This window comes from Tarenaya hassleriana, unplaced genomic scaffold (assembly GCF_000463585.1).
Source record: "Tarenaya hassleriana unplaced genomic scaffold, ASM46358v1 Cleome1, whole genome shotgun sequence".
In the NCBI taxonomy this organism is placed as follows: domain Eukaryota; kingdom Viridiplantae; phylum Streptophyta; class Magnoliopsida; order Brassicales; family Cleomaceae; genus Tarenaya; species Tarenaya hassleriana.
The window spans coordinates 11,038,981-11,055,668 of NW_010960187.1; the positions used below are offsets into that span (position 1 = coordinate 11,038,981).

Genomic DNA, 16,688 nt, shown 5'->3' on the forward strand with positions numbered 1-16,688 from the left:
CCCAATAGCAGTTTTTTCTGATGGAGAAAAAACAATAAATAGGGGTAACGTATTTGGTCCCTAAGCCAAGAAAAACAGATAGATATACACCATCAGTATTGTATTGCTAAAGGTTTAGAAGCACCAAATATTCAGATTTCAACTCAACCATTTTCAATGGCTGGAGGTATGTGTTCGATTCAGAATTTATTTCCGCATACATGATCTGATGTATTAAAATGTTTACATAGAAGATCATGATTTAAGATGAGTTTAAAGAATTTATTAAACTTACATGTTCGCCATCGATATCCACACGGTGGCGAAGATCGGGATGGGGATACTCCTCGCCCATGCCACTGGAGTTGTGAAAGAGACGACGGTGGTGGAAACAAGGTCTCCATCCTCCACTACGTGACTCTCGGCGGAGCCGACAAGGTGGGCGGTGATCGGTACCCAAATATCGGCGATGGAGTCCTGATCGGAGCCGCAACAACCATCCTCGGGAACGTGAAGTTCGGGGCAGGTGCAAAGATCGACGCAGGGTCAGTGGTGCTGATCGACGTGCTGCCGAGGACAACAGGCGGATGGGAATCCGACTAGGCTCATCGAAGGGGAGGAGAAGCCGACAGTGTATAACGAGGAATGTTCGGGTGAGAACATCGATCAACCTCCTCCATTTTTATTTTTTGTGAACATATAGATTGTTATATTTATATTTTGTTTATAAAATTTATCATCACAATGATGCTATAGTATTTATAATAAAAACAATGATATATTATTAAATCCGTTTAATAATTAATGGTGTTAGAGAAGATGACGTTTATGTAAAGATTTGGAATTTTTTTGTATTTTTGTACAAGTTTCAAAATTCGTATATTTATACGGAAGTTTTTTTTTAAAGTGGATGATTTTTGAATTATTTTTTCTATATAAATATAAAATATTATGATAAAAATGGAAAAATCGAAAAAAAAAACATAAAAAAATACTACCTCACTTTCTATACAATTATACCACTCACCAGTTGCACAATATTTTTTGGTGTCTGAGACATGATTTTTGGATCAGGCAACAAACTTTGGTGGTACAAGCATCGGTCCGACTATTTGGGAAGACAAAAAATGCAAAGGGGAATCATGATTTCCGACCAGGTGAAAACTTAAAACTGCAGTATGCAAGAGAATTGCTTGTGTCCGCAGTTACCGAGTCAGGAAGGTTTGCAAAGCATGAGGATGCATTCCGGCCCGTTCTTCAACACTATGACAGTCCAAAATTCTATCTTGAACTCCCTATTTCTATTTCTCAGGTGTGTGTAATTCACACTTTTCTTTTTGTTAAGAATGTAATTCACACTTTTTCACTTAATGCTTTAACATTTGTAATTCGAGATTGATACTGTAAATGATATAATAATGATGATGATAATGCAGACACTAGATCATCTAGACCTCTGCGAACAGGCTGGCTCTCCATATATATCTATATATGTGTGTATATTTTTTATTTTTTATTTTTATGAGTGTATTAATACGTATTATATTTATATTTTTGTTTTTTAATTCAAACTAAACAATAAATTATATGAAAAATATGTAAATATCTTTTTTTTAAAACTAGATTATATATATGTATATATAGATTTCTTTATTAATTTTTTTTATTTTTGCATTTGTTTATTTATTATTTATTTTTATTTTAAAATTTATTTTTAATCATATTTAAAATAATTTTTATTTGTATTCAATTCATATTAAACCATGTGTAATAATGAAATGTATATTAAATAGATATGTAGAAAGAGATTAATTTATAATTTTGTTATCAGAAACTATTATAAAATTAAATAAGAAATTTTTAAGAAATTAGTAATAGAAAATGAAATAATAAGAAATTTTAAAAAAATACACTTATTTGTAATAAATATTAATGCTATTTTAGATGATATTTATTCATTTGTAACATAATAATAGATAAATAAAAATATAATGGCGAAGAACAATTAAAATGTACAAAAAACAACAATGATCAAATTTATGATAAAAAAATTATAATGTAGTTAAAACAATTAAAATATTAAAACATTATTATTTATCTACTAATTATATTTATGATATCGTCGTACAATAATCAAATTTACAAATGATATCGTCAATTTTGAAAATTATTCTCGATTTACAAATAAGTTTTAAGTGTCAATCAATATAATTTAAAAAACCAATATCTTTCTAACAAAATATATATATATATATATATACTTTCAATTTATATCATCAAATTTTCTAAACAAATAATCAATATATACAAAAATAAACAACCCGCGCATCGTGCATGTCTTGCCTAGTATTTGAAATATTGGACCATGGTTGAGAATTTAAGATAATCAACCAAATGTTGTTGAGTGTGCTCGGGACATTGGCGCTAATTTGACAACCTCAATTAATTGCACCAATATAAAAAACCTAAAAGGATGTGTGGCAGAGACACTGCTCAAATCCAGCGTTCATATTTCCACGGTTCGCGTCCCGAATTCGCACAAAAATCCAACAAAAACAACATACGACGGTCACAGATTCACAGAACATGAAAATGTTTCCCGTAATCCCGCTCTTGAATAAGATGAGTTATTTTGTGTTTTGGTACAATTCAATAATGTGAAAGAGGAAGACATTCTTTCTTCTATCAAAGAGGAGTGTCAGGAGAAGGATGCCAAAATAAAGGCGCTTGAATCGTCTCTTCAATCAAGCAACGAGGATAGGTCTATAGTAAAATACTCTAATGCCTTTTCTATCTAATTTCTGTTTAACTCAAACCCTCCTTTTCTTCTCATTTCACAGCTGGAAGACACAATTCGCATGAAGAAGAGACTGATAACACGACTTAGGAAGAACATACATTCGTTAAAGCTACCGGTTATAATTTTTACAAGTCTCTAAGAATCGAATTTTTACAAGTCTCTAAGAATCTGTTCTTACTGTGTGTATGCAAAGGTCATGAAGTTAACTAGGGTCCAGCGATCTCCCTCACCTTCAGCCTACAATTCCATCACAGACAAATCTTGTGAAAAGCCTTTCTGATTGTAACGATTATTATTGTGAGTAATAATATTTCATTATTTATGAATAGTACAATATTGCAAGTGTATTTATAGGATTCTCTAATTTTCGGACGAGTTTTAAAGAAGATGTACATTTACTATTATATATATAAAAATTATCTCTTACCTATTTCACCAAAAAAAAGTATCTCTTACCTAAATTCTCTTTTCTATTCGTTCTTTATTCTTCCATTTCCTTTTTGAATTGCTTAATGGTTCATGTAACATGAATCTCGTATCAAACTCTAATATATATATATATATAAGGAGCACACGCTAATCTCGTTAATTTACTGTTTATATATAGTAAATAATAAGAGGTTCAAAAACTCATTTGTGTACAAACTCATAATCATTATATCTCAAAAGATTTATCCGATTTAGCGTGTGCTTCTTTGATTGCAGGGTTTAGACTATAATCGGTGATTACAAATGCGTGGACAATTAAAGAAATTAAAACCTGAAACCAAATGAGAAACTCAATGATCTGTAGTCAAAATCTCTCCTCCTTCATACACAATTTTTTGTTGAATGAATCCACCCTACAATGTCTGGTTCGGACCGGTTTGGTTTTAATCATTGCGTTAAACTTGTGCTGTCTTCCTAATTCTCGGGGACGTTCTCAAGCGCGTGAGCTAAAGCGCGTGTGCCTACGCCTGATCTCGCGTCACTGCGGCTCACCATTGCTTCTAGGGTTTCTCTGCAGTTCTCGATCAACCAAGAACCCTAATCCCTCTCCGTTTCATCCACTCACCTTCGGCTTCCTAAGCCTTGAATCACGTTGCAGCTTCCAAAGGACCCTAGATTCGTGTCCCCGCATAACTTGTCGGAATGGCTTCTGGTCCATTACCGGGTGTCGGAGCTTCAAAGGCGAAGCATAAATGGAGCGCCAGCGGAAACAAGAACCAGAACCGGTCGAAGCCCACGACGGCGGCGAGACAGCAACGGCCGGTTGCACCTGTTTCTCCGACGAATTCGATTGCGTTGGAGGATGATCATCACATGTTGAAGATAAGTTTGAATTCGATTTCTGGCCTCGAGGTTAGGAACTTGAAGAGAAGATTGAAGGCTGAGCTAGATGAAGTTCGGAGCTTGATCAAGCGGTTCGAGCCTTGTGGTAATGTCGCTGGAGGTTTCGGGGACTTGCCCAGAGCTGATGCAATGGAAAGCGAGAAGAAGATGAAGACAGGTAGCGAAGGTAAGAAGGGTGGGTTTGGTACGGACAGAGGTACGGTTCAGATTTTCAAGAACTGCAACAATTTGCTTACGAAATTGATGAAGCATAAGTTTGGGTGGGTTTTCAACGCACCAGTAGATGTGGAAGGGCTTGGATTGCATGATTATCACACCATTGTTAAAAAGCCTATGGATTTGGGTACTGTGAAGAATAGGTTGAGCAAAAACTGGTACAAGTCGCCATTGGAGTTGGCTGAGGATGTCAGACTTACTTTTAACAATGCGGTGTTGTATAACCCGAAAGGGCATGAGGTGCATCACATGGCCGAGCATTTGTCGAAAATGTTTGAAGAGAAGTGGGCGTCCATTGAATTGCAGTATGATAGTCTAAATAATAGGAGGCATAAACCTGCTACTGATGTCGAGTTCTCTGCCCCTATTATGGATCCATTACCTCATCAGACTCCTTCCCCGTCTCCTCCTCGGGTTGTCGAGAATAGGACTTTGGAGAGATCGCCAGTGGAACCCGAAACAGTGACTATGGTCTCCGAGAAGCGAGGAGAAGACGAAGCTCCTGGTAAGAAGAGGGACCTGACATTTGAAGAGAAAAGGAGACTGAGTGAAGGCCTTCAGGACTTACCTTTCGACAAACTGGAGACTGTTGTTCAGATTATAAAGAAGAGGAATCCTCAACTCTCTCAGCAAGATGATGAGATTGAGCTCGATATCGACAGTGTTGATCTCGAAACACTTTGGGAGCTTCATAGATTCGTGACTGAGTATAAGGAGAGCTTGGGCAAGAAAATGGAGGATCGTGGATTTGGTTCAGAAAGAGACGCCGAATCTTTTCACAATATTAACCTAGAACAGGTGAGAGCGGCATAAATGTTGGCTGTTCACATCTTTTCAGTGGTTAATATCATCTTTCTCCTTTCTTATTTCACAGGGCACCCTAGAAACAGTCACCGGGATGACATCAAGAGTTACTGAATCAGGTGAGAATTAGTTTGAAAAGTCATATCGTATCAGTTTCCATTTAGATTATTACTTGTCTAAGCTTATGATGCTGCAAAAGAAACCATTTTCAAATGTTTCAACATTTAAAGCAGGCAGAGAAGCAGCACCAACTACTAGATCTGAAAACAATATCAGTGGATCGAGTAGTTCGAACAGTTCTAGGAGCGACTCAGGCTCTTGTTCCAGTGGTATGTATCCGAATTTAGTTCAGACAGTACAGATGAACAGTTAACATACATACCCATGTATTCCTTTTGCTTCTGCAGATTCCGACAGTGACAGCTCCTCCGGACATGGAACTGATATAGGTAATTAGCCGAGATGTTGATTTTTCATTGTGAAACTCTCTATCAATACAGTAGGCACAGTTAGATTTGCTTGCTTGCTCCATCGAGATTGTTGGTGTTAGGTCTTTTAGCTGTACAGAAATATAAAAAAATAAACAATTTAGGTAACTGTCATCGGATGAACATCCTTGTTCTTGCGCTTGTTAACCCGAGATTTCGAGTTCCCGACCGACCTGCAGGTCGGGCACTGATCTATCAACGAGCCCAATACTAGTCAGTGGACGGCGAGAATCTGACCTCGAAGTTCGGGTACGAGTTTCTGTCTGTGATTATTTTTATCGGCAGATAATCCGAGCCGAAAGCAGGGGGTGAGACGAGATCAGTGGGCTGAGAACCCGAGATCAGATAAATCCAAGGAAAAGGCGAGGTTGGGATCGGATGCCCTGAAAAACTCGGGTCCCAGACCCTCTACATAAAAAAAAGTTCCTATCTTTGGATCGTTCTTGAGAAATTTTCCAAGTGGGAATGTTCCTATCTAAGGAAACACCAACAAGAATCAAGAGAAACGGTCCAGGGTTAAGGAAAAAAAAACCCGGCAAGCAAACAAGAATCAAGAGAAGAAACGAGAGTTTTATTACAAACAATAACAAAGCTGTCAGAAAAACAATCGGTTTTGACGCATTACCTAATTTCAAAGACCACCAACTGGTGGTTACATGAAACAAGTCACTTTACTAATGCTTGCTTGCATCTAAAGCGATTGGATCATCCACCTGTAAAGAACAAAACCCAGAAAACGCAAAACAACTGATCGAGAAGTTCATTCATCGGAGACCCGATTTGAAAATGTCGGTGCAGATTTCTTTTGATCATCGGGTTCAGTCCCTCTTCCCGGTCGTGCTTGTAAGTATTCTGATCCTAGGATCTGCAAGATGGATCCTAGATGGCCTAAAGAGCGAAAACAGCGAAATTTTCAAGACATATCGCCATAAGAACAGAGAAGCAGTGTTTGTATCTGATGAGGACAGTCTTGAACAGAGCTGCAATGTCTTTGAAGGACAATGGGTTTGGGATAATGTGTCTTACCCTCTTTACACAGAGAAGAGCTGTCCTTACTTGGTCAAGCAAACAACTTGCCAACGGAACGGGAGGCCTGATTCTTATTACCAGAACTGGAGATGGAAACCGAGCTCTTGTGACTTGCCCAGGTAACACGAAAACATGGCAGAAACCTACGTCCCCGGGACAAAAAATGCTCAAGTAGGGTTTTGTCTATTATCGATTCAGGTTTGATGCTCTGAAACTGTTGGATGTGTTGAGAGGGAAAAGACTGATGTTCATAGGAGACTCCGTGCAGCGAGGAACTTTCGAATCAATGGTTTGTATGGTGCAGTCAGTTATTCCCGAGGGGAAGAAATCCTTCCACAGGATTCCACCGATGAAGATCTTCAAAGCCGAGGTACATAATTCATCTTCCTAACCTAAGATTTCAGACAAGAAATGTTAAATTCGGGGTTATGTGTTTGGTTAGGAATATGATGCAACGATCGAGTATTACTGGGCACCTTTCATTGTGGAATCGATTTCAGACCATGCAACAAAACATACAGTGCACAAAAGACTAGTTAACCTCGATGCCATTGACAAACATGGAAAGAGCTGGGAAGAAGCCGATATTCTAGTATTCGAGAGCTATGTATGGTGGATGTATAAGCCTCAGATCAATGCAACGTAAGCTGATGGAATAAAAACCCATACCACTTCTCGTTTTCATCCAGAAGAAAAAGTAAACTGATATCTTTCTTGTCGGGAAATGCTTGCAGATACAGACCTAAAACAGATGAAGTTCGAGAATACAATGTGACCAATGCTTACCGAATAGCGTTGGAGACATGGGCCAAATGGTTAGAAACAACGATTGATCCCATGAAGCAAAGAGTTTTCTTCATGAGCATGTCTCCGACCCACCTGTGGTAAGTTCATCACCTGCAACACAAGTAACACCAACGTTTGAGAAAGTATTTGATATTACACTGATTATATGATTTCATTACCAGACTTATCCATACAAAAAAGATAATAAATCGTTGTTTCATTTCGGCAGGAGCTGGGAATGGAAGCCGGGGAGTGATGGGAACTGTTTCAATGAGTTATATCCTATAAACAACCCATCATACTGGGGCACAGGATCAAACCTTGAAATCATGGAGATACTTGGAGATGTTATGCAGAAAGTTAGAGTGAATGTAACATTGTTGAACATCACCCAATTGTCAGAATACAGGAAAGACGGTCACACAACAGTTTATGGAGAGCGGAAAGGGAAGCTATTGACGAAGGAGCAGAGGGCTGACCCGAAAAACTTTGCAGATTGCATCCACTGGTGTTTGCCTGGTGTTCCTGATACATGGAATGAGATCTTGTATGCTTATTTGCTTCACAGTCATCGGAATTTATTCTGATTTTTTGTTGAAGAAAATGAATCAAATGAAGCAAGCCTCGGAGTCAGGAAGCACATCTCTATAAGGAATTTTCCAAGCCCAAGAACATGGAAGTTTAACATGTATAGTCTTAGGCATGTTTCTGAGAAATTTGATCAAGCAAAAACAAAAAAGGGCATAGAGATTTTCTAAAAAAGAAGTTCTTCGATTTTCCATAAACAAAAACCATGTTTTTGAGAGGGTAGATACGGTCCTTTATGTTATACAATCAAAAGCTATCTCACCAATAGTAACACACAAACCGGTATTTGCCCCTTACGGAGTGATGTGTAGCCAATCTACAACAGCTCCCACTCTGAATCGTCTTCTGGTTCAAGTGGCCTTTTGGTGTCGATGGCTGAAGTGGTTTTAGAAGAGAGAGTTTCTTCTGCAGTGTCTAGATCAGATGTCATGGTTGCATCTCCAAACCAAATCGCGAGCTGTTCATACTCTTTCTCTCTCAGTCTTTTGGAAGCTAAAGCATCGGTGATTTTCTTCTGTTGAACATAAAAAAGACAGGATTAGAACTTTGGTGATAATGTGTACGTTAGCTGTGAAGAAATATGTTAATTCTTGAAAGAACCAATAGCTGCCGAGCCCAAGACTGCGCTTCGATCCAAGAAAGCTGAAGGAAGATTTGAAGTCTAATATTTCTCAGAAAGATCTGTTACCTCACTTACTTTCACTAACAAGAATCATACGATGGCGTTGTTTTCTAACTGAAAGGGGCGGGCCGGCAGAAGAAAGTTGAATCTCGTGATTTTGGGTCATGGAACGATTTTTTTGCCAAGGGATTAACACAATATACTACAGTACATAGCCCAGAAACTAGCCACTAGGGGGGGAGAAGATTTTTGGGCAGACACAAATAACATCCCAGAGAGAGAGAGAGAGAGATGGAACCTTGAATGATCTGAGTTTTCTGGTCCTATGACACACTGCATAAAGCATACTGTCATGGATGTCTGAACGGTCTTCTTGATTTGCCATGGCATACAATTCTATTGTTTCCAATGGGGCATCATCATGTTGATCATCACATGTATCATCCTGATTACCTACACGTACAATTTTGCACATGTTGAAACTAACACAAAAATGTACATAGGTTGATCACCCTCAAAGCTACCTAACAGCAACCTTGGTTTTCAAAATAATCAACCAAAACAGACATGACAGGTCCCTCATGAACTGAAAACACCAATTTTTCTAACAAGCAAGATAAATACCATGGCCCCACGAGCAGAGTAGAATGTAAGAAAAGAGAGTGAGCTAGATACCGACCAATCGAACCGCTGCCAGCGGGTCTCATCTTCGCCACATCATCTTCAACAAGTACAGCCGGAATCTCAGCGCCAACTTGGACAAAATTTGAATCAACTGAAGAGTGCCCAGATGAACACACAATACCGCAATCATTACATGGTGCTTCTGCCCTAAAGCCGTCCAAAGCGCTGCATGTAAATTGAGCTTCTGTAGAACTATTATCATCAGAGACTCTTTTATTAACGTCTTGTAAACACATTGGCCCTGCAGGGCAAAGAGAAGTTGTGACTGTCTCTCTGTTAGTGTTATTACCGCTGTACTCCTCATGAAATGAAACTCTCGATCTTGTTTCTTCATCAGTCAACACAGAGCCTGATAACTTCTCATTCGAACCGTTCCCATCAACTCGTTCTTCCGAATGGGCACTTCCCGAAGCCTCAAACTTTTCATCAGAAGGATGTTTGCAACTTGGTGACGCAAGATCATCATGGCAACGCTGCGTATGAACAGCACTAGAAGAAAATTTTCTCCATAACTCCCTTGGGTTCATCCCTAACAAAAATCAACCCGTGAGCGTTATTTGGTTCATTCGGAGAAACCGTGCCCTGACTGTCTGCTCTGATACAGTTCTGCACAAGAACAGCATCCAGTTGATGTAATAAAAAGGGATTACGAAGGAACAGAGAGAGAAACTAAAATCAGAAGCGAACCCAGAAACCAGAAGAGAAGTACCTGATCCCGCAAGTACTGTTTCCAATTTGCGGCACATATTACCAAGCCATGCTATTCACACAAAGGCAATCATACTTTTCTTGGTTTATCTTTGAATCTTTGATTGAATGGGATAATCTTCAATTATGATTCAGCTCTCAAGCATTTCAAAACAATAAAAAGGAAACAAAATGTTCTGTATCATCGAATAGGACTGAAACACTGTATCCTCATCAGCGTGGAGAAACTTGGAAGATGTACTGTTTAGGTCAAGAAAAGGGGAATGAATTCAAAAATCCAGAAGGTTCTTATTCAAATGCACAAAAACGACAGGAAACTCGTACGCACATCGAAAAAAATACAGATTTGCATGAACAGGAGGAGAGTTTTTGGAGAAAACGGGGAGGAGAGGGAAAAAAACCCTAAAACCCAAATTAGCCAGAAGGGGTACCAGAGAAGGACACTGGCTAATGAGTAGCGACGTAACGTATGACGAGCCAGGGGAGGGAATATTACATGTAAATGTGGATTTCAGTTATAAATCATAATCTTTAATTTAAAAAACAAATGAAAAAGTATTAAAAGAAATCATTAACTTTTTAAAAAATACACATGAACTGGGAAGTTACAAAAATAAATAAATTTGAAAAACAAATCAGTTTACGTTCGACAGAATTTTATTTCTCTTCATAGTATCGTTTCTTCTTCATTTTTCTTTAATTTTGGTGATTTTTCTATGCGATCTCGTCTTTGCAAGTGAAGTGAACGAAGAATGGCTTCGTCTTTATCATCTTCGACCCACTCTTCGGCTCGTATTTGTGAAGACCTCCAGATATGGTTTTTGAACTCACCGAAAATCAAAATTGTTAAGGTTTCGGGTACAGATTAGGATTCAGTTTAGGATTCTCTATTAAAGTTTCGTTAAAAAATATGATTTAAAATAAACATTAAAAAGTTAGGTTTCAGTGACAATATTATCACCGAAATATCAGAAACAGGATTATTGGATAGGTGAAAAACAGTATTTTTCACAAAGAAGTATAGGAATCAAGTCACGGTGATATTGACAACAGTCGGATGCACTCTTCAAACTGTAGAAAACATAGATTAGTGGTCATGCTAGATATGAGTCAAACCGATCGCACCCATAAAGTACTTATACTAGTGAAGTGGGTGCACTGTCAAACTAGTCAAACTAGAAATGAACCTAAGTGATCAAACTCGTCATACAAGTCGCACTGTAACGAGTTTGACAAGTTTGACATGTCTGATAATGAGTGTTAAATTTATTTTTGCAGGTACCTTTTGTATATGATTTTAAGGACATTCATATGGCTCCCAAGATCACAACGAAATGCTATCCATATCAGACCATTTGATCTTTTAAAAAGGTCTTGACGGATGAAGAATTTACATATTTCAAAAAAGAATCACAGTTTTGCCATTTTTTGTCTTGAATGTAAAGATACATTGAAGATGGTTCTGCCATCAGGTCTCTTACATCGCGCACTAAAGTCAGAAGGATATGTGAAACATTTATGGTTTGTTCTGAATGGTGTGCCCATTAGATATTCGATCACCGAGCATGCGATTATCTCCGTCCTAAAATGTGAAAAGTATCCACAAGATTGAGCTAAATGCAAGGGAACTCAGTTTTGGATGAAAATGTTCGGACCTTCAAAGGTGACAATATCAGGAGCATTTAAGAAGTTGTATGATACTCCAACCACATATGTGGAGGATAGGAGAAGATTAACAATAATCGTATGTTAGGTAGAGTATTAGACCATGAAATAAAAAACAATGATGTGATTCCCAATGACGCAGTTGACATGGTCAATAATCTGGAATTCTGTGAAGGGTTTCTTTGGGAGAGATACACTTTCGAAAGAACACTACAAAAAAACCCCAAATTCCAACCGACAAATCCGTTGGAAATGGCCGAAAATCCGTTGGAATTCGACTTTTCCAACGGATTTCCAACGGATATATCCGTTGGAATTCTGTGGCAAATTCCAAACGGAATTCCAACGTCGTCATCCGTTGGAATATTTCAACGGATTTCCAACGGTTTTTCCGTGGTATATTTTCAACGGAATTCCAACGGATTTGTTCGTCGGAATATATCAACGGATATTCCAACGGATATTCGTGGCTACTTTCCGACGGGACCGTTAAAATATCCGTTAGAAATATTCCAACGGATTTACAATGGTATTTGCCACGAAAATCCGTTGGAATATCCGTTGGAAACGCCGTCGAAATGTTACAACGGTATTTACAACGGCAGTCCGTTGGAATTGGAAATTCATTCCAACGGATAATCGTTGGAAAACCCGTTGGAAAACACAAAAAAATAAATAAAAAAATAAAATAAATATTTAAAAATAAAATATTTATTTTATTTTTAAATATTTATTTTATTTTTTATTTATATTTATATATATTATATATTAATAAATATATATATAATAAACGGCGTATTGTGGAGTGGCCGATCACCCCGCAAAAGCTCAACGATTTGTTCGTTGTTGCCTCGTCGCCGCAAGCTGTTGCTCGAGTGTTTCGATCCACCGTTGTTGTTCGAGATCGCTCTGCATGCCAAGAGAAATTGCTGCACCGAAATCATCGAACAAATCTCGCTGCAATCCTCCTAATCCATAGATGCGACCTTTATTTGGAGAGACCGACTGAAAAATGAAGAAAATATTTAAAATTGAAATAAAGTATTAAAATATAATATTTAAAAATGAATTATTATAACTTTTACCTCCACATAGCAACGATCTTGGTCCGATGCAGAGAGACCGGATGAAGAACCCGCTGAATCGCCAACATTTTGCGAGAGTTGGATAAGTCTTTGAGCTACCGTGCTTACAACTCGTTCTGCACGGGGATCGACATATGTCCCATCGGACTTTTTGTGTGTCCGAGCGACCAACTCTACAATTGATGGCGTTCTCCCCATTTCTTTCTCCTATATATATATATTATTAACAGAATAAAAAATCTACAATTAAAAAATAAATTAAAAATTAAAGTTTAAATAAATACCATCTTTTTTTGCCTCTTCTTGAATGATTTAGCACCGGAGGTATGACGATGAGGCTCATCACCCTCGATTTTTTGGGCCAGACGACTTTGTTTCGCCTTGGAACTTTTGTTCTTGAAATGGTCTGAATTCCAATGCGTAAGAAGCTACTTGTACAAGTCATTTGTTGCCCACTCCGGTGGCAGTCCATGCAGCTGATGATGGCGTTTGGCATTGTTCATCATTTGTTTCAACCGCTGCATATCCAGCTGGTTGAACTCTTTGTAAACTTTATCGATGTACTTTTTTTTCCACCGAAAAGATTGCTTTAAAAAAAATTAGAGTTAGTGACTAATTTTTTTATTTAAATAAAATTTTAAAAATATAACTTACGATGAACGAATGCCACCAAGAACATTTGATGTAGTCCGGTACCACCGTCCAACAGTAGTAGAGTTAAGGAAAATTGGACGTTATTATTGCTGTAAAATTTTTCCTCAAATCTTTATCGTTAACCTCGAACCTAATAATAACAATTTATTAATATTAACTAATAATATAATTTAAAATAAGTATTGAAATAATTTAATTTAAAAATTACCATAACGCCCCGTCAAGTTCGGGATCGATTAGCGGGACCTCGCGAGTGTCGAAGGAATTTAAAATTTCCTCTACCTCCTCCAGAGTTATATCAATCTCTGGGAAAAGTGGGGGTGCGACCACCGGTTCCGGAAGACGAGAAGGTGGTGGTGGCGGCGGTGGCGGTACTCCAGAAGAACCCGCCAACAATCCTCCGGAACCAGAATATCGCCTACGAAACTGGAAAAAAATAATAGTTAGTTATTAATACAAAATAGAACATAAATAAATATTAACGAATTGAAAACATATTACCATTTTGCGTTTTTTTTTGGTCGAGTTATTTTTTTTTTTGCTCCGTTTTTTTTCTTCATTTGACAAATGGGTGATGACGAAGAATGGGGCGCTCGCCCTTATATAATCGAAAATTCCAACGGATTTCCAACGGGTATCCGTTGGAAATCTCTGGGCGCATTTAATGTTGTCTGATAAATTCCAACTCATGTCCGTTAGAATCTCTATTTCCAACGGGCATCCGTTGGAAAAATTCTGGAATGACGCGATGGACGCCAGATGCGTCGAACGGATTTAATGCTTCAGAATTTCCAACGGATGCCCGTTGGAAATAGAGATTCTAACGGGCATACGTTGGAATTTATCAATACGGATTCAATGTTTCAACCGTTACAACGGGCATCCGTTGGAAATTTCCAACGGATATTCGTTGTGATTCTGGTGTCGATTGGATTGTTGCTCTTCGATTCCAACGGATGCCCGTTGGAATTTAACATTTTTTTTTAAAAAAAATTTAAAAATCTCAAAAATACAAATAACTCGTCGTCTATGTCAGGAAATGCAAGTGTCTCGTCGTAATCATCATCTAGTCGGATGGGAAGAACCAGATCTTCGAGTTGCTCTTGCATTGGCTCATCGAGATCTTGTGTTGTCGACGACGAATCCACGATTAATCTTCGTGGGTTAATCTTCAAAACAGCCGACCATTGATCTTCCCGTCGCCGTTTCACCGATGTCGCAGAATGTTTCGGATATGGAATGAAGCATACCTGGTCTGCCTGATCTGAAAGTATAAAAGGGTTGTACTTTGCATATGAACGTTTCGGGTTTATGTCAATACCTCCCCATCGATTTTTCCGTGAGCCGCGTCCCGACGTTGTATCAAACCAATCACATCTGAATATGATTGTTTTCAACCCGACTAATCCTGGATATTGGAGTTGGAAAATCTTCCGAAGAACCCCAAAGAAATCAGGATCTTCCGATGACCCGCTTTTTATACAAATTCCGTAATTGAACGTGGATTTATGTTTTCCATGATCGTAAGTGTGAAACGTGTATCCTCGGGCGAACATTATCGGCCAACAAATGACTTTTCTTCCAGGTCCATGTGATATATCTCTGATCCATGCCGGAATTCTATCACAGTAAATGACTTTTCTTCCAGGTCCCTGTGATATATCTCTGATCCATGCCGGAATCTATCACTGCATGACCGAATCTACGTATAAAAATTAAATTAATCGATATGAGTAATACACAAATACATACATGTACATATATATATATATATAGCTAGAATACTTACGTAGTCTCGAAGCCAAGATGCATAATGGTGTTCCTTCATTCCTTCAAGTTCCTCCCCACTTAGATTAGGATATGTTGCCAAAACATCCTCGTCAAAAAGTCTTAAAAACATGTTGTTAGTAAATATGTAATAAATTAATTTCTAATCACATCCAAGATTAAAAAATGTGTACCTTTCGTATGGCTTAAGTTCTTCACAATTCAACAGTATATATGTGGCGATGTGATTGTACTCTTGTACAGTTAACCAATATTCTTCAGATTTGCCTCCGAGGCGTCCAGTAGGCTGAAAACTTTCGGGAATAAGTCCGAAACATGAATCATAGTGGTAGAGATAACTTCTATCGTCTTCGTTGATAGCCCTCCTTGTCTTCGTCTGAATATGAGATTCAAAATAGAAAGAACTGAAGTAGGAGATCTCCTCTAACAAATACTGTTTGACGATAGATCCTTCCACTGCTGCTTTGTTTTTAGCCTTCTTCTCCGAAACATGAATCATATTGGTAGAGATAACTTCTATCGTCTTCGTTGATAGCCCTCCTTTTCTTCGTCTGAATATGAGATTCAAAATAGAAAGAACTGAAGTAGGAGATCTCCTCTAACAAATACTGTTTGACGATAGATCCTTCCACTGCTGCTTTGTTTTTTGCCTTCTTCTTCAAATGGAAAAAAATCGTTCAAATGGATACATCCATCTAAACTGTACTGGACCACCGTATATCGTCTCATCTGGTAAATGAATAGGTAAATGTTCCATCACATCAAAAAATGAAGGTGGAAATACCTTTTCCAATGCGCAAAGTATCTCAGAAATGTTGCCTTTCAAAACTTCTAGGTTACTTCTTCTCAGAGATTGATAACTTCTATTCTTCTCTATATTTTGATAAGAGTTTGTCTAGGTTTTACGGGACAATCACATTCATTCATGGACATTCTAGGCGTGTTAGGATACAAAACCCGGTTGTGCTCTAGTTTTGCAGAGTTACAGGTTTCGAAGATGATTGGACTCGAAAAGGAGCCATTTGGAGCGTTAAAGGAGAAGTTCGGATGAGATACTCATGTTGCGACATCAATAACTTTCTCTACAGAGGTTCAAATCGTGTTGTACCATTGGAAAGAGCACTTCAAGAGCTTCGCGTAGACACCAAAATCGCATAAATCCGACACCGGAGCAGAAAGTTACGAGCGAAATCGTGAAGACCAGAAAACTGCCAGCGCAGGGCCGGATCCAACTGGATCCGGTCCGGATCAAGGACGCAGAATTCGACCCCAGGAATCTGGATCCGGTCCGGATCCACCTGGAATCGGTCCGGATCCAGTCTAAAACCCTGTTTCGCGATTTTCAGCATCTGAATGGGAATAGAACTCTTGGGAGCCGCCCTAGGGTTATAAAAAAGCCCTAGCCACGTCCTAGAACAGGGGAGAACATTAGAGAACACCTAGATACACACTTTTGGAGA

The 16,688-nt window shown here is 38.4% G+C and overlaps 3 protein-coding genes and 1 pseudogene across 11 annotated transcripts; 2 read left to right on the plus strand and 2 right to left on the minus strand.

Moving 5' to 3' along the window:
- Positions 1–3,482: 3,482 nt before the first annotated feature.
- On the plus strand, positions 3,483–5,890 carry LOC104823305 (transcription factor GTE5, chloroplastic-like). 2 transcript variants are annotated; one of them, XM_010554827.2, is made up of 5 exons: positions 3,483–5,125; positions 5,202–5,250; positions 5,362–5,460; positions 5,539–5,580; positions 5,799–5,890. In XM_010554827.2, the coding sequence occupies exons 1-5, from the start codon at positions 3,911–3,913 to the stop codon at positions 5,831–5,833; spliced, it is 1,440 nt and encodes a 479-aa protein (XP_010553129.1). In that variant the 5' UTR covers positions 3,483–3,910; the 3' UTR covers positions 5,834–5,890. The 2 variants fall into 2 exon arrangements, with proteins under 2 accessions (XP_010553129.1, XP_010553138.1); XM_010554836.2 differs by having other exon boundaries at positions 3,486–5,125; positions 5,365–5,460.
- A 501-nt stretch (positions 5,891–6,391) lies between these two features.
- LOC104823295 (protein trichome birefringence-like 31) lies at positions 6,392–8,085 on the plus strand. Its single transcript, XM_010554815.1, has 5 exons — positions 6,392–6,767; positions 6,847–7,018; positions 7,091–7,290; positions 7,383–7,532; positions 7,664–8,085. The coding sequence occupies exons 1-5, from the start codon at positions 6,406–6,408 to the stop codon at positions 8,019–8,021; spliced, it is 1,242 nt and encodes a 413-aa protein (XP_010553117.1). The 5' UTR covers positions 6,392–6,405; the 3' UTR covers positions 8,022–8,085.
- On the minus strand, positions 7,327–10,499 carry LOC104823260. Of its 8 annotated transcripts, XM_010554803.1 has the most exons (7): positions 10,038–10,499; positions 9,618–9,857; positions 9,324–9,512; positions 8,943–9,097; positions 8,285–8,536; positions 7,914–7,959; positions 7,453–7,545 (listed from the first exon to the last, which is right to left on the minus strand). In XM_010554803.1, exons 1-5 carry the CDS (start codon positions 10,072–10,074, stop codon positions 8,339–8,341), a joined length of 819 nt encoding a protein of 272 aa, XP_010553105.1. In that variant the 5' UTR covers positions 10,075–10,499; the 3' UTR covers positions 7,453–7,545; positions 7,914–7,959; positions 8,285–8,338. The 8 variants fall into 8 exon arrangements, with proteins under 8 accessions (XP_010553070.1, XP_010553105.1, XP_010553087.1 ...); XM_010554768.1 differs by having other exon boundaries at positions 7,327–7,545; positions 9,324–9,857; XM_010554785.1 differs by having other exon boundaries at positions 8,320–8,536; positions 9,324–9,857.
- A 59-nt stretch (positions 10,500–10,558) lies between these two features.
- Positions 10,559–16,688, minus strand: part of LOC109116398 — a 30,559-nt pseudogene continuing 24,429 nt past the window's right edge.